Source organism: Megalobrama amblycephala, linkage group LG5 (genome assembly GCF_018812025.1).
Source record: "Megalobrama amblycephala isolate DHTTF-2021 linkage group LG5, ASM1881202v1, whole genome shotgun sequence".
Classification (NCBI taxonomy): domain Eukaryota; kingdom Metazoa; phylum Chordata; class Actinopteri; order Cypriniformes; family Xenocyprididae; genus Megalobrama; species Megalobrama amblycephala.
Genome location: NC_063048.1, coordinates 28927897 through 28947964, shown reverse-complemented (window position 1 = coordinate 28947964; position 20068 = coordinate 28927897). Strand labels below are relative to the sequence as shown.

Genomic DNA, 20068 nt, shown 5'->3' with positions numbered 1-20068 from the left:
CGTTCTCCCAATGGCTCTTTACAATCACACCACAATGCATTTAATTAAAATTATACATTGCTACTTTCTGTGTGTGCAAGTAGCCACACATATTAAATATTCACCAGCTCATTTTCTAACTGACCTTTGTTGGCTGCCTGGCCATAAAATGAATGCCTTGAGAGGGAAAAAATAAAGAGAACTGGTAAGAGGGTTTGTTCAAATTCCTAACCATATGTGCAGTATTGCTCGCCCTAGCAAAATCTACTAATAAATGTAAAATCTTTCCCTAAAAACCCTCTCATTCTCTCTATAACATCTAAGCGTTATCTTTAGCGCACATGGAATATTTGTTCCAGCTGGAGGTGTCTGAAGACACTGATCGTGAAGGTGACCCATTCAGTCTGGGAAAGAGAGAAGAGACTTCAGGTTACTGCTCTCCTTCAAGCGTCCCTGTACATGAAATGTTCGATAGCCATACTGTATGACAGATATTAAAACCTCATAGTCGATACACGTGACATCAGAGAGCTCTGAAGGCATGCATACATACATTTGGGAATTGAATGTTTAGATATAATAAGGAGCATAGCACCGCATTCATGAATTGTTTGAATATGTAAATACTGTATGTGAGGTCTGACTGATTCATTTGCCTAAAAAGATTGCTTATTCAATACAATGGCCCTGACAGTTCTAAATATAGAGGCTTAACAGCCACCTGCCTCATTAACCATGATAGCCCTGACCGAGGAACATGCTATTGGCTCCTGGAATCAATGAAAGTTGAATTCTAATCTCCTCACGTTAGCGTTTTAGTCAAGTGCAAAAGAAGGTCGTATTTACAGCGGATGGAGCTGTTAATTTGAGCAGAGTCGTGATCTAATGCCAGTACTAGGCCTACCAATCCACCGACTCTCAGAAAAAGAAGGGTCAGCAATATTTTGAAAAGAATCACTGCGGCTTTCAAATACTTTATGCCCTTTTCTGTTGAAAATGGAGGAAAATGACTTATGGTAGAGTATAAAGGGGAGAAAACTGAGAACATTGTGCCAGACTATTTGGGAAAACATGCCTGTGGTGGCATTTCTGCAAAATTATAGACATATGTTGATTCTTGCACATTTCGTGACACTTTCAAAGAAATGTCTAATACTGGCAGCGATAAACGCATGTTCGGGTTTATCCGAAACAGAATGTGAATCTGGCAATGTTTTATTTCATTAGCTGTTGTACGTGTCTCGGCAGTTTGAGTGGCTCTAAAAGGTTAATGCTCTATCACGATTTAAAATAACGCTACATTAAATCCTACCCTAAACCTACTGATATTGTTAACAAAAGCAGATGTGAGTTAACACATTTGTTGACACAACCATGACATTTTATCTTGCTTCTAAAAGTCTTTGAGCCCTTTTTTCGTGACTGATGTTTCACGGGATTCGTACCCAAGTGTTAAGTGCACACCGTGAGCTATAAGATGTCGGAAAAAGTCATACATATGGAGCTGATTATGTGATGCAAATGCCAAAATGTAGGCTATTAATTTTCAAGTTTTGGACAATGATAAAAGATTTTTGAGTTCATAATATTGTGCAAGAAACCAAGTATTTATTAATCGATTAATCTGTGTAAAAGGGAATAAATGTTGTTTTACTGCCACTAGAGTTCATTTCATTTCTGGAAACTGCAGGGAATTGTATATATACATACATTTTTAGAGTTTTGCAAAAATGGTAGAGGCATAGAGCATATATATTGCAAAAGCCATGATAAACGACGCCCACTAAGGACCTTTATGGCCTTAGGGACCCACAGTACTGTACACAGTCAATATTTATTAACTAAACTTTATTAATGTAAGATATTAGCATTTGATTTGCCTGCCTGACAAACCAAGCATCCATCTTCCTTTCAAAGATGGCCTATTGTCTAGTTTGTAATTAGAAAGACTATTTTTCTTTTATAATTACATTTACACTTATGCATTTGCATGTCGCTTACAGTACATTGCGTATACATAAGCAATACTATGCATGCTGAGCTGTTCTGATTGGTTTCTAGATTGTTGCTATGCAGTTGCTGTAGCCAATGTAATCTTCTGTCAGGCAAAATTTGTTTGTTTAAAAAAAAATAATAATAACATTCCTCTACTCAGTAAAAAAAAGTTTAATTTGAGGTATCAGTCATGTCCGTAGCACAAATGGTGCAGGATAATTTACTTGTCAAAATTTAATATTTACAAATCCCTAACCAATAGTATGAGCAATAGTCAGCAAGGCTCTTTACTCAAGATCTGATGGATTAAGAAAAAGAAAGCCAAGAGGCAAAATCAAATTGATAATGTAAGCATAATCTCAGACTTTTTCGTAATTAGTCTCTCTCACTAATTTAGTTGGAATCAATGTCACTTCCGTATCTCATTACAATAGACTCTCTCTCTCTCTCTCTCTCTGACAGAATATCCTTCCTGCGGCAGCTGGACAGACGTCTCAGGCTCCAGTCACGCATTGAATGTCTGTCTGGTCTTTTTCTGATGATGAATTTTTGTTTATCCTCTCTCTCTCTGAGGGCAAATGACAAAAAAAGACATAACAGGAAAAAGAAAGAAAAGTTCAAAATTATACAATATGCTTTACCCATACAGTACATTCACAGGGCATTGGCTGCCTAGCGATTTATTGACTGAACCATGTCTCTTCTCTGGGCAGAGAATCCATGGTAAGTGAAGAGGACAGTCATTTACGGTCCAACCCTTATTATCATGCTGAAGACCTCTTCGCTGAAGCAATCTGTCTGACAGCACTCTTACAAAACAGAGAGAGCAACCAGACAACCACTATTTTTGATTACTGCTGTTACTTTACACCATTACTCTTTGAAGCACGAATGATAAATGTGTGGTTACAGTCTGTGAATACTAAGTAACATTTAATGTCAAGACCCAGAATGTGTTTGACAAAACCAAAAGGGCTTGAAAAATGTTCTTACAGGTGAAATGTATCATTTCTGTACCAAATGAATGATTTTCCCAACACAACAGTACTGCTTCACTGCTTATTAATATTTTAAAATACTTTTTTGAAAAACTTTTGTGGGTTACATTTTATTATAAGGTGGTGTTGTTACAGTGTAATTACACAAATAAGTAAAGTGTAAAATTAATTAATTGCATTTATTTACTATATGGTTAGGGTTTGGTTAGTTGCTTGTAATTATGGACAGTTTACTGTTATTACTATTAAGTGTTTAACGTGTAATTACGTCATGTTAATCAAAGTCATGTGATTTGGCCAATATGCATAAAATATGGCGAAATGAAACAAAAAATTAAATGAGAAAATGAGAGGACCCCTTAATGTCAAAGTCTATAAGAAATTTTAGTTTTTTATGTCAAGGCAAGTTTAGTCTGTAAAATGTCTCCAGAAACGTGGTGATATTTGTGAATTAAATAATTCATGATATTTGTGAACAAAAAAATCCTACTTTGAAAAGTATAATTAAAAATATTTTTAAAGTATTGATTAGACAAACGTTTTCAATGTCTAAGAAAAATATGTTGGTTTTACTCAAAGGTTACACCACATGACAGTTTTAAATGAAGAATTATTAAATATATTTTCATAAAAAGTGATTCAAATGTTTTTGAAACCATATGAAACCAACATGAATACATATTGGCCCTGATTCAATTATTTACATTGAAAATAAATGGTATTATATTGTTTTCTGTTCCAAAATTACAGGTTACACTTTATTGTAAGGTGTCCTTGTTACAGTGCAATTATACAATTAATGAGTAGCATTAATTAGCAGCATGTAGGACACTGTAAAATAGTGTTACCCAAAATAACTTTGTATTTCATTGGCTATGCAAAAAACGAGCTGAGATTGAATGCATTCTGAATGGTGTAGAAAAGTTCTGGGCTTGAGTGTCGTAAGTTGCTGTTGTGGCCACCAAACAACCATAACAAGTGTGAAGAATGGTACGAGAGAGAGATAGCATAGCAGGCTGGAAAGAGAACAAAAGGAAACAAAGCAATGAGCAGAGCAGATTGGTTTAGCCAAGAGTGAGGAAAGCGAAGCTTATAGAGTCTGGCGCTGTAATTGGGCCACATATGAAACTCAGCATGTGTCCTTCTCTCACAGGAAATCCAAGAGCACCGTGAGAAAATTCTCCTTCCTATGCCAGAGATCAATTTCATACAAAGTGCTAAGGATTTGCCGCAGAACCATAGAGGAGTCACTGAAATAGACTTGGCTTGTAATATTGGACTGGGTTTGGGCTGAACCTCAGCACTTTTACTGGATGTTCAAGAATTCATTGGCTTTGAGCGGAGGTGCTTGAGGCTGAGACCAGCAACTTAAAACTTGCATTCAGAGGCACTTTATAGTGCTTTGTTCTAGATTTGAAGTTGTGTTCCTACTTACTGCCATGGGAGAGATCCAAACTATGTGGCTAAATGAAAGTGAAAACACTTTACAACAACAACTGTACCTCTGTGGTATCTCAAACCTGAATTAGCCATTATTGTATCTCTCACATTAACAATCAGGAGTGGAGAAATTACCCTTGAACGCAGATTCCGTGAAGCTAGCTGAATCTAATTTTGTTGGGCAAAATGGCCTTGTGGCACCATCTCAGAGCTACACTCTCACTCTCAAAGCCTCATAAATATTTGAAGAAAAACAATAAATAGAGACACAGCCGCAGGACACTAAAGTATTAAAGTGTAACATATGTGCACTAAAACACAGAGAGAGAAATTCAAGCAAGAAATGGACAAACACTGTCTCTTCACTTTTGCTAATGTGTCCACACTGTTGACACTGTTGAAAAAAAAAACAGCATATGCTGTTTAGGTATGTTTTGATGCATGGAAGCTGGTTTGAGCTGGTTTATGCTGGTCCTTAGCTAGAGCTAGTAGCTTAGGACCAGATAAGGACCAGCACTTGACCAGCTTAAAGGGTTAGTTCACCTAAAAATGAAAATAATGTCATACTCACCCTCATGCCGTTCCACACCCGTAAGACCTTCGTTAATCTTCGGAACGCAAATTAAGATATATTTGTTGAAATCCGATGGCCCAGTGAGGCCTGCATAGCCAGCAATGACATTTCCTCTCTCAAGATCCATTAATGTACTAAAAACATATTTAAATCAGTTCATGTGAGTACAGTGGTTCTACCTAACAAAATAACCACTTATATACTGATGGCCGATTTCAAAACACTGCTTCAGGAAGCTTCCGAGCGTTATGAATCAGCCTGTCGAATCATGATTCAGATCGCGTGTCAAACCGCCAAACTGCTGAAATCACGTGACTTTGGCGCTCCGAACCGCTGATTCGACACGCTGATTCGACACGCTGATTCATAACGCTCCAAAGCTTCATGAAGCAGTGTTTTGAAATCAGCCATCGCTATATAAGTCTTTTTTTTTTTTTTTTTGGTGCACCAAAAATATACTTGCTTTATAATATTAATATTGAACCACTGTACTCACATGAACTGATTTAAATATGTTTTTAGTACATTAATGGATCTTGAGAGAAGAAATGTCATTGCTGGCTATGAAGGCCTCACTGAGCCATCAGATTTCAACAAAAATATCTTAATTTGCGTTCCGAAGATTAACGAAGGTCTTACGGGTGTGGAACGGCATGAGGGTAAGTAATTAATGACATTATTTTCATTTTTGGGTGAACTAACCCTTTAAACCAGCTCATGACCAGATAAGGACCAGTATAAACCAGCTTCCATGCTTCAAAACATACCTAACCAGCACATGCTTTTTTTTTAACAGGTAAAAAAAATCAAAAATCAACCTATCAATCAATCTATCTATCTATGTTTATATGTGCCTGGTCCAAAGCATTTTCCTGAAAACATACTGTTCACTGTCATGTCCACTTTTCATTCCCGCCTTTTCTGTTGAATATTTCAGTGACTCCTTTAGACTTGCATATACCACTAGTTGGCATGCAATACTATAAACTGCATAAGATCATGTTTTGTCACTGCAGTGCCTTGAGCGGCACATAGCAACAATGCATGTTGAAATATTTTAGGGAGAAGCCCAATAGTAGCATGATTACGGCACGACGATAAATATACACTCGTGTCTCCTCTTTTGTAATAACGACAGCACTCCACTGTGTCCACTCTACCGTGATATCAGAATCTCGAGCGAATAGTTCTTTTGAACAGGTTCTTTTTAATGATTCATTCAAACCGAATCGCGCAGCGTTTGTAAATCACAGGAATAAAACTATGAGGTGTCTAATAATATTAACCAAAAAAGTACCACAAAAATAAAACGATGATAAGTGAAAAGATTTGGTGATTCGGTTTTTATGGAGCTGTTCACTGAAACGAACCGATTCGCTAAAACGAATCGGACCTCCCAGTGCTTACTACCATCTGTTCGGAGCAGCGTGACGCCCCCTGCTGTCTGATGCACGAAAGGCGCTGGGCAAGTTTCACACAACCCTGAACGACTCCTCAAAGCAATGTGTGCAGGAATTTGACTCGGGTGATGCTCTCAACAGCGGGTTTCGTATGGTTATTGCTTGTAACCTAAAAGCTGCCGTTTTGCCCGTCTTGAGGTAAAATGAGCAGCACGGATATCCTGGAGTCGGGAGAGGAGCCCTGCTTTCGCCTGGAGCACCTACCGGGCAAGAGTCCGCACCTAGCGGGCAAGGCGTCTCCGCAGGTGAACAACCGCTGGGATGCGCCTCAAGTGACGGCCAACGGGGTCCATGACATTGAGGATCGGATTTTACGAATTACAGGCTATTACGGCTATAACCCCGGGTACTCCAGCCACAGAAGTAAGTGTTTAAAACACACGCAATTACAAATGTAACAGTAATGGTGTCGAGATCAAGTGGTGGCCTTGAACGATGAATCTATACGATGTGAATGTGGAGGAAACGCATGCTGTGCGGGCTGTCTTATTTTGTTTGTATGGTGCTTTGTTCATAAGTTATGTGCTTTCTGCATAAATCTGATCAACAAATGAAATTAGTCTGCAGAACTTTCTGTCCAAGTTTTAGAAAAGGATAAAATGTAGAATTAGATGTAGAATAGGTCAGAATGGGGGTGAAATAACAGAATATGACATAGGATGTATAATATATAATAAATATCATATATAAAAAATAGGGGGAAAATGTAGATTTGAGAAATAAGATTAAAACTATTAAAAATGTAATAGATGGTATAACAATAAATGAAAATACCACTTTGCTTTATAGATAGCTTAAATCCATAATTTATGTCAACAAATATAAATATCTTACAAATGTCTGCAGACAATTGTGTGGTAGGCTAAATACATATGGCTTTTATTGGCTTATGTTTTATGAAACAGATTTGTTTACAAATGATATAGCCTACTTATATATGCAGTGATAATAAGCCATTGTGCAAACAAGAAATCATGAGCAATATATATATAAAGCAAGATGTGTGGACAGAATGCAACAGTAGTAGACACTGATTTACTGCACACATATTAAAATGACAATGTGAATGGAGTAGAGTGATGATTGGCTCCTTATTATAGGTCTCTGTGCCTTTCCTGAATTTCAACATCCTCAGTCTATTGTAATGCAATCGAAAGAGTCTTGACACGGGACAGATTTGAGGATCAGCTTTTGTTAGCAGCATGCATTATTATTGCAGCCAAGTGTAAATGCAAGTACATGGCGAATGCATGAGCGCTGGTGTAGCCTGTGTCTCTGGTGTGCTGTTATTACATTGCTGCAGTATGTAAGTACATGAATCATGTCTTATGAATATCAGTATGTATGTGTTTATGCATTTGTGTGTGTTGAAGTCCCTGAGGATAATGGATACGTTACGTTAACTCTGTACTGTTTTCATCGTTGCCACTTGTTGTATTACATAAGCACATCACACATAACAGGCCGTGCCAGATATGCCAATTAAAGCAAAAAACAATAGGGACAATCATATTGAAATGGATTTTCAAATGAAGAAGGTGATTCACACAAAATGTTCTTTTTTATGAGAGCTTATTTGAAAGCTCAAAGTTACTGTACTCAGCCACATATCAACTGAAAAGGTTTTTCGGAAGATTTTTTTTTAATGCAAAGATGTCACATTGATATGTTTCCTCTGAGACAATGCCTTGCTCATCACTGTTTAAAGACCTGACTCAGCACCAGTGTTGGGGAAAGCCACTTTTAAAAGTAACTGGGCTGGGCTTGCTTGTTTGTTTTTTGAAAACAAATCAAACACTATACTATTTTTGGCAAATGTAAAGGCCCTTTCGTACCAGTGAAATGAATAAGCCTCAGGCTGAAGTCAGTCAATAAATAGGAAAACAAAGTAACTTGCATTGCATTACTTATTTGAAATAGTAACTCAGATATGTTGTAAATTTAAAAGTAATGCATTACTTTACTAGTTACTTGAAAAAGTAATCTAATTATGTAACTCACGTTACTTGTAATGCGTTACCCCCAACACTGCTCAACACTATATGTAGTGAATTAAAGGTTTAGTTCACCCAAAAATGAAAATTCTGTCATTAATTACTCACCCTCATGTCGTTTGTAAGACCTTTGTTCATCTTTGGAACACAAATTAAGATATTTTGATGAAATCCAAGAGGTTTTTTTATCCTTCATTGAAATGACCACATTCAATGTCCAGAAAAGTAGTAAAAACATCGGTAAAATAGTCGACGTGACTACTGTGGTTCAACCTTAATGTTATGAAGTGACGAGAATACTTTTTGTGCGCAAAAACAAAACAAAAATAGTGACTTTATTCAACAAATTCGTCTCTCCCCTGTTATTCTGCTACACTATTTTTATTGCAGCGCTTCCAGGTTCTACGTCCAAACGGCGGCTCAGTATTGGCCAACGCCCGTTCACGTGAGCAGCACGAGGCATGTAATGCTGATGCAGGAGCCAGCCAATAATGAGCCGGCGTTTGGACGTAAACATGGAAACGCAGCACTGCACCAACTGACAGAGAAGAGGTAAAAATGTTGAATTATGTCATTATTTTTGTTTTGTTTTAGTGCACAAAAAGTATCCTCGTCGCTTTATATAATTAAGGTTGAACCACTTTAGTCAAGTTGACAATTTTAACAATGTTTTTACTACTTTTCTGGACATTGAATGTGGCAATTTCGTTGCTTTCAGTGAAGGATAAAAAAACCTCTCGGGGATTCATCAAAATATCTTAATTTGTACGAAGATGAACGAAGGTCTTACGGGTTTGGAACGACATGAGGGTGAGTAATTAATGACAGAAATTTCATTTTTGGGTGAACTAACCCTTTAAAGTGTCAGTCGTAGACAGACAAGGAGAACAATGTGACACTATTATTTAACACAACCAGCTGTTATCACCATCCTGCATCCTTCCCAAAGAACTGTCTGTTTGTACACTTTGTAATTGACGTGTAAGCCCAAAATTGATGCTTTATAATTTATAAACTAATTAAGTGTTGGTTTTGCACAATAACCCTGAGGAAATGGGCAAAGGTAAGTCTTACATATCATGACTGCTGAACGCTACAGTTAAATTTATTAAAGTCAAGATGATGAAAGGGCATTCGCAACCCATTTTACTTTTTTTAATGGTGAATGTTTTGTAAGTGAAACATGGTATTAAATGAGAAAAAATGTAGAGCAGGATTATTTGGATTGTGAAAAGTGTCCATTCCATAGCCAAATCTGCTTTCAATGTGAACCTGAAACACATCTGGCATTTTTAGTGAGGCTATTTGCCTGGGACATGGAGGTCAAGTTCACACTCAAGAGCATCTCAACTAATAACCTGTGGTGCATCTTGAAATTTCCTGTAGAAATTGTGGTCCAGCTTAATTTGATATTTATTGTGTAAAAAAGCAACATATACTATAATATTTTTGTATATTTATCAGATATAATTTATATTTTTTTTTATTAATTTATACCTTTAAGTAGAAATAAACATTTATTAATTAATATAATTATTGTCTGTGGTTAAAGTTCTAACACAGTCAGTTCATTTTAAGGAATGAAAGCTAAATAAAATTCTAAGTATTGGATTGGCCAATTTGTGTGGGTGACACTCATTGTGTAATATATGTGCATAGCTATACACTGCCCTCCAAAATTTTGGAAAGGCCCCAGGCAAAGTGGGGTTTTGGACAACATCAGCATAAACCCTTATCATTTTGTGATGACTTTACATTGATAAGGGACAACACAATCTATATTATTTAATAACCATTTTATTAAATAAAAAATAAATTCACAAAAATACTAAAGCTGTTGATAAATCATCTTTAAACTGTGTTCTGATTGATCTGTTGTGCACTAACTTTAATTGGCAAACAACCAGTAAAGCTATAGGTGACTTAAGAATCCAGAGAAAAGAAGCCTTGGCCCTGTTTAGTCCAGTAATCAGGCATCAAATCTGCAAAAGGGCCATGTCTGACTATGTGCAGCCTATATTTCCATAACTGTATCTCATTAACAAGAAAATCATTTTTCTGGTCTTCAGTGACAATTGCAAGTTACTTGCAGAAATGATAATGGTAATTATCAAAACCAAAACCACACTTTGTCTAGGGCAGGGGTTCCCAAACACATTTCATTTCCCCAACACTGCACATTTTGCATGTCTCCTTTGTCTGACACACCCATTTCAGGTCTTGGAGTCTCGACTAATGAGCTGATGATCTGAATCAGGTCTGATTGATTAAGGAGACATGGAAAACTTGCGGTGTTGGGGAGGCTCCAGGAATATGTTTGGGAACCCCCTGGTCTAGGGTGTTTCCAAAGTTTTGGAGGGAACTGTATACTGTTTAATGGCAATGGACAGAGGCAGATTTATATAATATCACTCGAAAAGTAAATAAGTGTGTGTGTGCAACTTCCAATAACTTTCAGTCTTTATCAAAAAAAAAAAAAAATCATTTTCCCTTAAAGTTTGAGTTTCAATAGTTTGCAAGAGCACGATAATAAACACAATGAGGCATAAAAGTGGACTAGTGAGTAGATGAATTTACCAGTTTGGCCCGATGATGTTCAATATCCCCAGCAACCTCTGTAATTCGATTTAGCCACTTGTTAGCAAAAAGTAAAAGCTTTAAAATCCCAAGGGGTATTACCAGGACTTAATTTGTGCCGGAACAAACACAAAGATATATATATATCTTGAGAGAACTTGTTGTGATGGAGGCCATTGCTTCAGAGAGAGTTATTTGTGTTGTTGGACATTGTTTTATTAAATGCTGCGAGGAGACGCAGAACAACTGATGAAATATGGGGCCTAAATGGCCACTATGCCCATACGCCGGTCTTGTGCCTAATTTCGACTCTTTTTTACATTATTACCCCCTCGTTTAAGACACTCCCTGATTGCCTATTCCTAACCTCACCCCCTAATCTAAACCCCTCCACAACACCTAATCTCACCTATACTCGGGATTTAGGGGGTAATAATCTAGTGGGGGTATGAATTGGGCACAACGCTAATAGCCTCCAAAATTACCTGCAAGTGCCCACACACAAAATGACTATGACTAGAGTTTAAACTTCAGAAATCCATATGTATGCCAAGGGCTATGTTTGTCAGACTTTTGTTGGGCCTAAAGGTGCTGTATGTTCATTTTTTTTTTGGGAGTGAACTAAAGCACAAAAAATACAATAATATGTTTGCAGAGATTTAGGAAACATGCTAAGTTCATATACAAAAACAAATCTACAGCCAGTTACTCTACTTTGAAATGCGTGTTTCATGTCGGAATGTCTGTTTTTGTTTTGGTCTGTGCGATCCCGCCAAAGTCCCTTTCAAGGAAAGTCTGTTCACTCGGCAGCCATATTTGCAATGCCGCTATTTCGGGCATCCAAGACCAAGTCATATCTATTTGAATGGGGGGATCCTGAAATCTCAATAACTGCTTGGCGAACTCACAATTAAGTAACATATTTCAAATCAGCAACAACATCTGACATGAACTGTCCCATAAATGTTGTTTCTTATGCTCAAATAGCGTTAAAAACGCTTATTTTTCAGGCTAGAAAAGCCAATGCGCATGTGCAGTCCTAAGCACGAGTGTCAGGTTTCTATGGGAACAAGAGCTTCTAGCGGCAGCTGCAGTGACGCTATGACTATATCAATCAGCGATTGGCTCTTTTACTTAGAAGGCGGGACATATTCTGCCACATTACAAGTTGCAGTTTCTCTAATAGGAGTGAACCGTCTTTCTATATCTGTAGTCTTTGATCCCGCCACTGCCAATTTACCCAATAGTATTTCGACACCCCGGGTTGCCAGTCATTTGGAAAACAGCAAACAAACTATGTTAGAGTACAGTACCCATTTCAACCACTAGATGACAATATTGCATACTGCACCTTTAATCCATAATGCCATGTGTGCTACGTACACAAATGGTTACAACGCAAGATAATCTGCATCTAGCTCATTAAATTTCTATGTTAATTCTGAGAGTATATGTCCGTTTCCATTCAGGATTTCTTATGCACATTTTCAAACACAGTATGTTGTCCCTTATTGATGTTTAACTTGCCGGATAGACTCTACAAACAGTTTACTTTCTCTCACGAGTTAAATGTTAGGGGAGTATAGCTGATGCCTAAATGTGTAATGGGATGCCAGAGCCGTGTACTGTGAACAAATGAGTCCCTCCAGCACCTAACCAACCCAAGATGATGCTTCTCTACCAGCTGGATGTAACTGCATCAGATCAGACTGGCTGAAATAACCACTGAAGCTTTAGAACATGCTCACGCCTTCTTGCACAGATCCTACAAAGCTTATGCTCCCGAAACTTTTTGCAGCCGTTTGCTAATTGCCCGAAAACCCCCTCTTTCATAAGAGCAAGAAAGAATCATCCAGCATAGCCTTTGCGAGAAACAGTCTGTTGGTGTCATGTCTTCTGACCTCTCAGATGCCAGAGTTAATGTGACCCAATCATCTAAATGTATCTGCAGCGGGTGCTCTGACTTCAGACCACCTTGCCTAGAGAGCTATTTTTAGCTACAGGCCTAATGGGACCCTTCTCATCTACTTAGTCAGAGAGGCGCTGTTAACTGTGGGCTCACATGGGAGCTTTACAGACTTCAGAACAGACAGCTGACGCAAGTAATCATCCTTGAATCGTTAACCCCAAAATAATAATAATAATAATGTTCACACTTTAAGTCAGTGTTATTGTAGGGGCATTTTCATTTTAGTTCTCATTTAGTTTTATTATTATTATTTATTAAAATTTATTAAAATTTCAGTACCGACTTGGTACCCCAGGTGAAAAAAAAGTACACTTCTAAAATGTACTTAAAGTGCTCTATTTTCACGCACTAATTTTGTACTTGATATACTAAAAATTCTTCTTTAGTACTAATTAAGATCATCTTAAGAACATCTTAGTGTACTCAACTGTGCTATTTTGAGACACCATGAAATATGGACTAAAAAGTGCTTTTAATGTACTATGCTTTTTATGTGCTTTTAATATAGCTGTATTTAAAAAATGTATTTAGATAGCCCTTATAGTACATTTGAACCCATAGTGTACTACAAGTGGTAACTAAATACATTTTTTAAATACAGAGATAGTTTATTAAAAGCACATTTTAGTTCATATTTCATGCATATTTCAGAAGAATTTTTAGTATATTAAGTACAAAATTAGTGCGTGAAAATAGAGCACTTTAAGTACATTAGAGAAGTGTACTTTTTTTCACCTGGGACTGAAGTCGGTACTTTTGACAACTCTAGTTTCTGGTATATTTCTTTAAAATAAATGCCACTAAAATAATGCAACTTTAACACATTAAATGTGACTTACTGTAAATGTCCAAATACTTTCGGAGCTACTGTTTATTTGAAACAAATATATTTTTGCACCTTTCTTTGAATAATATACACAGTAGCATGAATGATCCATTTTAAAGTAAATCACTTTAAAAAAAACAAAAAACAGAACTGACACTTTTGCTGCGTCCCAATTCGCCTACTTATACTACGTCCTAAAAGTATGTACTGTTTTTGTAAAGAAAAAGTACATACTTTTGAGTGTGTAGCAGAACAGTATGCAAGCTTTGGGACATACTACCTCGTCATAATTGCGTCTTTAACGGACGTTCTGTCGCTTAGTTACGCAACCTGTAACTGTTTAAACTGTCCTGTCAATCATCTTGTCACAGATAAAATCCTCAACATTCAATTAAATTTAATTTCCTACCATTTCGGTGAGAAATGTAGTTGCACGTTTATCTGCCAGTCATGGGTCTTTCATGCAGAGAACTCTCCCCATCTTCGCATAATGATGCATTTAAAAGTTAATGACCAAACGCATCGTTATAAAAGTTCACAATGCTGTTGCAGATGAAATATAATGTGGATAACATTTAATAAATATCTTTTAGTCCGGTTATACTGATTATTAAACATTCAAGCCCCTTTATCTTAACCGCTCTGCTTAACCGTACGTCGGTCTCGCATATCCGTCATGTTTGTAGTTTTTTGACACTTTTTATTCGTATTTGTAGTTCTAATCGGATCCTCCTCCACACCGCAATGTGTTATGGGCAATATTAGCCGTTAGAAGTGTGCACGAATCTGCACTTCGAATTCTAAACGGAAAAAGTACACCATCCGGGTATCTTTGGAATACTCATTTCAACATACTACGATTTGGGACATACTAATTCTTTTTTCAAATACTATTTAGGACGGATAGTATGCGAATTGGGACGCAGCATTTCATTTTATTAAACAGATCTGTGTCACATGTCAGTCACAACTACAGTGTGAATGTAGCCAGTATCACTCAACAGACAGTGTTGGGGGTAATGCATTACAAGTAACTTGAGTTACGTAATCAGATTACTTTTTCAAGTAACTAGTAAAGTAACGCATTACTTTTTCAATTTACAACCAAAATATCTAAGTTACTTTTTCAAATAAGTAACGCAAGTTACTTTTTCACATTTATTGACTGACATGTTGTCCCCATGTTGAGAGAAATAAAGTGCAGAGGTGTTGTGTGCTCTATGTGAGCATGATGGTTATTGTAGTTTTAGACTAAATGTGAACATGCATTTACTCATCTCACTTGCATGAAAACATTCAGTATTCCTCAAAATGAATAAAAACAGTGAAATGCAATCTCAGAATTTTTGCAAACCTGTAATAATTAACTATATTAAATTAAACAAATATACTTTATGTATTTAATCTCAATTATTAACCGATGTCTTTGCTGCTGACCTTCAGTATACCTAATTCAACCATACTAATAAGCAGAAATACTTTAGATTAGATTTAGAAATAAGAACTAGAACTTCCTTCTTCTGTATCCAATTCTTCTTTGATTCAGAACTGCAGCACAGCTGAAAGGTTTGTTTGAGCTGCGCCCTCTACTGTACAGGTGTCAATATGCTTTTCCTTCAGCCTGAGGCTTGTTCATTTCACTTTTGGTGTGAAAGGGCCTTTTTGCCAAAAATAGAACTTTTTTGTTGTTATTAAAAAACAAACAAGCCCAGCCCCAGTGAGAAAAAGTAACGCAAAAGTAATGTAACGGATTACTTTTCATAAAAAGTAACAAAGTAATGCAATTAGTTACTTTTTTAGGGAGTAACGCAATATTGTAGTGCATTACTTTTAAAAGTAACTTTCCCCAACACTGTCAACAGATATGTGATTTTCAGAGGTCAGAGGTCATGGTGTGGAGGGATTGAATTGAAGCAGGTGGTATTAAACAATGTGCTCCATCAACTAATATGACATGGAAACCAATAACTTTTTATTGACATACAGTGCCCTCCCATTTTGGAAACGCCCTGAAGTAGCGTTTTTGACAATATCAGCATACATACTTATCATTTCTTGTCATAAATGCATTATAATAACTTAAATTATCACTAGATTCACTTATCATTTAATTATCACTAAAGAGCAGCAATAATGATTTTCTTGGTAACACTTTATAATAACATTCCATTAATTAATGCATTAACTAACAAAACATTTGTTACATAATAACAGCAATACATTTGTTACAGTATTTATTAGTCTTTGTGAACATTAGTTAATAAAAGTACAACTTTTCATTGTTAATCATTACTAATTAAACTTATACATAACAGACCAGTCAGAATACAGTTTAGAGATGATTCATGAATAGCTCTAGTGTTTTCAGTGTTGTGAATTCATTTTTTATTGAATAAAATGTTTGCATAATTTGTGTTATCCCTTGTTAATGAAAAGTCATCACAAAATGATAAGGATTTATGCTGATGTTGTCCAACCCCACTTTGCCTGGGCCCTTTCCAAACTTTTTGGACATCTCTAAACTCCTCTTAGAGTCATTGAGATTTTCAGACGTGTTACTAACTTTTCTGATCAGAGATTGTTTATATGCTGCAAGATCAGCACAAAATTGTCTAAATGCTTTATACTTTATGTGCGCTCTTATGCTGCCCCCATCTGGTCATTTGACATGTATCTCTTCACTCGTTCATTGATTAAGGCTGATGTAGTGATGATCCTAATGACAGACATATTGTGAATCATTTTACTGCATATTTTACTTTATATTTTACTTCATATGTGGCTGATTCTGAGAGTAGCTATCAATGCAGATCAAGGCTAGATGGGGTAAATCTTGATCGTGCACATTTGCTGCAACCAAGGTTCAGTTAGTGGTTAGCATTAGGGTTAGGACTATCTGGCCACAGTGAATCATAAGCTTTGAGTTCAGAGAGGAGCTGTAACCCCTTTACCTGGACACAAGATGTCACTCTTCTCTTTTTACAGTGTGTACAGAGGTATAATACTCTTGTAGAAAGCAACTGTTATTCTTATTTGTGCATCCTACAAAAAGTACTAATATACAAGGGGCCTTTTTTACTCATTGGCATTTATATTCTTTTGTTGTGAGCCAGTCTCCTGAGCCATAAATATAATATTTTATTAACAGTTTTTCCCTGTATAGTGCTGTAGTTACACCATCTACCAGCAGTGCTAAACTGCTGAAACTATCCAGCTGAACATTGACCCCCACATCCAATTCACTGGTCCAAACCGCAAGATGTTTTGATAGCTAATTATCTGAAATTCAAGATATATCCTGCTGCAGAACGACAGCACCAGCAGTTTCAGAACAGCAGCCACAGAATAGAAGTGGGGGCGGAGCTCATATAGTCTTAAAGGTATAGTTCAGCTTAAAATGAAAATTATGTCATAATTCACTCACCCTGGTGTTGTTCAAATGCTTCTTTCTTTTATGGACCACAAAAGGGGAATTTTTTTTTTTTTATGTCCCGGTTGCACTCGTCCATATAATGGCAATGAATAGCAACCAGCATCAAGCTTTTTAAAAAAGATGCAAAAGTATCACAGAATACTTTTTTGCGATTTCTAGGCGTTGTGTTTTGTGTTGTGCTTTTGTTAATCTTGATTTATCACAACTTGTGTGTTTTTTCTGGGTGAGATGGAGTGAACTGCGGCACTAACAGAGTCACATGAACACACACGTCACACAGCCATGCACAGAAGACCAACGGCCAAGGTCAGGATTTTTGTTAAATAATACATTAAATTTCTTATCATATACCCCCAGAACACTTGGAATATACGACACGTGTCACATGGGATCATTCTGTGATACTTTTGCATCTTTTTTTAAAAGCTTGATGCTGGTTGCTATTCATTGCCATTATTCGGCTTCCGGGTCCAAACGCTCTATCTCGTACCACAAGAAAACAACAAACGGTGCTAATATACACACATGATGTGGTGTAATACTACCAAAAAATTATAATCATAACCTTTATCTCCATACCAAAATCCCAGATGGCCAGACAATGATTCATCTTATAAATCGTTAAAATATTAATGTTTGTGTGACGCATTAGAACAACACCAGAGTGAGTAATTTATGACTTAATTTTCATTTTAGGGTGAACTTTTAGGTTGAACCCTTTTATAGAGTTGCACAACCTATACATGTACATGTAATTTTTTTTTTTTTTTTACTAAATATGAGATATTTTCACATGGATTTTTGATTTTGATTGGATCGATATCTACAATATTTATTGACTATTTTTAAATGTGGTCACTTTTCAATTCATACAAAGATATCATGATGTACACTGAACATTATTTTAAAATCATGTTAATGTGTAGTACAAACACAATATTGTTTGTTCATACTGCATGATGAACAAATACTTTTAACTGTAACATTTTGAAATATTAATAAATGTGTAACTGCACTGTAAAATGTATCCCTTTTGACTGACTGACTTTGTTTTCATGTTCGTGTGTTGTTACAAATAGTACTTAAAGGTGCCGTAGAACGTCTTTCCAAAAGATGTAATATAAGTCTAAGGTGTCCACTGACTGCACTCAAAAAAATGAATTGTTGGATTTACTTAAAAAAGAAGTGTCAAGTGGTTCCACACAACTAGATTGAGTAATTTGTACAAATAACAATTTAGTTGTATGAACAAAAGAAATTCAAGTAAAGCTGACAAAATTTCTTCGAGTAAATACAAATAATTTGAATGTCACTTACATAATATTTATATGTGCAGTTTACTTAATAATGTTATGTTTATTACGTAAGGTGAACACATATGCAATGTTAAGTTGACTGAACAAACACTTACTAAGTTAAGCTGACAATACTAATTTTTAGTAGAAACAACACAGTTAAATTATGTTCATGTAGTTACATACAGTTTTTTAAGTAATGTGAACGAGGGTGATTTGAGTGAAACTAACAACAGTGAAAGTTCTTTTTTTTTTGAGTGTGTGTCTGTGAAGTTTCAGCTCAAAATAGCCCATACATTTTTTTTATTCATTTTTTTAACTGCCTGTTTTGGGGCATCATTAAATATGAGCCGATTCAGGCTGCGGCCCCTTTAAATTCTCCTGCTCCCTGCCCACGGAGCTCACGCTTGCCTTAAACAGTGCATAAACAAAGTTTACACAGCTAATATAACCCTCAAAATGGATCTTTACAAAGTGTTCATCATGCAAAATGTCTAATCGCGTAAGTATAGTATTTATTTGGATGTTTACATTTGATTCTGAATGAGTTTGATGGTGCTCCGTGGCTAAAGCTAACATTACACACTGTTGGAGAGATTTATAAAGAATGAAGTTGTGTTTATGAATTATACAGACTGCAAGTGTTTAAAAAATGAAAATAACGACGGTCTTGTCTCTGTGAATACAGTAAGAAACGATGGTAACTTTAACCACATTTAACAGTACATTAGCAACATGCTAACGAAACATTTCGAAAGACAAATTACAAATATCACTAAAAATATCAAGATATCATGGATCATGTCAGTTATTATTGCTCCATCTGCCATTTTTCGCTGTTGTCCTTGCTTGCTTACCTAGTCTGATGATTCAGCTGTGCACAGATCCAGACGTTAATACTGGCTTGTGTAATGCTTGAACATGAGCTGGCATATGCAAATGTTGGGTGCGTACATATTAATGATCCCGACTGTTACGTAACAGTCGGTGTTATGTTGAGATTCGCCTGTTCTTCTGAGGTCTTTTAAACAAATGAGATTTATACAAGAAGGAGGAAACAATGGAGTTTGAGACTCACTGTATGTCATTTCCATGTACTGACCTCTTGTTATTCAACTATGCCTAGATAAATTCAATTTTTAATTCTAGGGCACCTTTAAATGCGGTCACTTTTCAATTCATACAAAGATATCATGATGTACACTGAACATTATTTTAAAATCATGTTAATGTGTAGTACAAACACAATATTGTTTGTTCATACTGCATGATGAACTTAGAACAAATACTTTTAACTGTAACATTTTGAAATATTAGTATTTATTCATATAAAATTCAAAATAAACATTTAATGCAAAGCCTCTGGTTTTCAATCAGTAAGACATTTGACAACAGAACAAGCAAATTTCAGCAAATTAATACATTGATTATTAGGGCACGAAAAGTCATAATTATGAAATAAAAAGTAGAAATTATGAGATACTAAGTCTTAATTACAAGATAAACAATTATTACATAAAAAGTCAAA

General features: G+C 36.1%; 1 protein-coding gene and 1 long non-coding RNA gene across 2 annotated transcripts in view; one reads left to right on the top strand and one right to left on the bottom strand.

Annotated features, from left to right (window-relative positions):
• Positions 1 to 2127: 2127 nt before the first annotated feature.
• The window catches only part of LOC125269006, a 28806-nt gene continuing 10865 nt past the window's right edge, over positions 2128 to 20068 (bottom strand). The window contains exon 3 of the long non-coding RNA XR_007185014.1: positions 2128 to 2542. This is a non-coding gene — a long non-coding RNA (uncharacterized LOC125269006). The remainder of the gene's footprint in view (positions 2543 to 20068) is intronic.
• slc35f4 (solute carrier family 35 member F4) overlaps positions 6442 to 20068 on the top strand; it is a 41547-nt gene continuing 27920 nt past the window's right edge. The window contains exon 1 of the mRNA XM_048191698.1: positions 6442 to 6809. Coding sequence (XP_048047655.1) covers positions 6590 to 6809 — 220 coding nt within the window. The 5' untranslated portion in view covers positions 6442 to 6589. The remainder of the gene's footprint in view (positions 6810 to 20068) is intronic.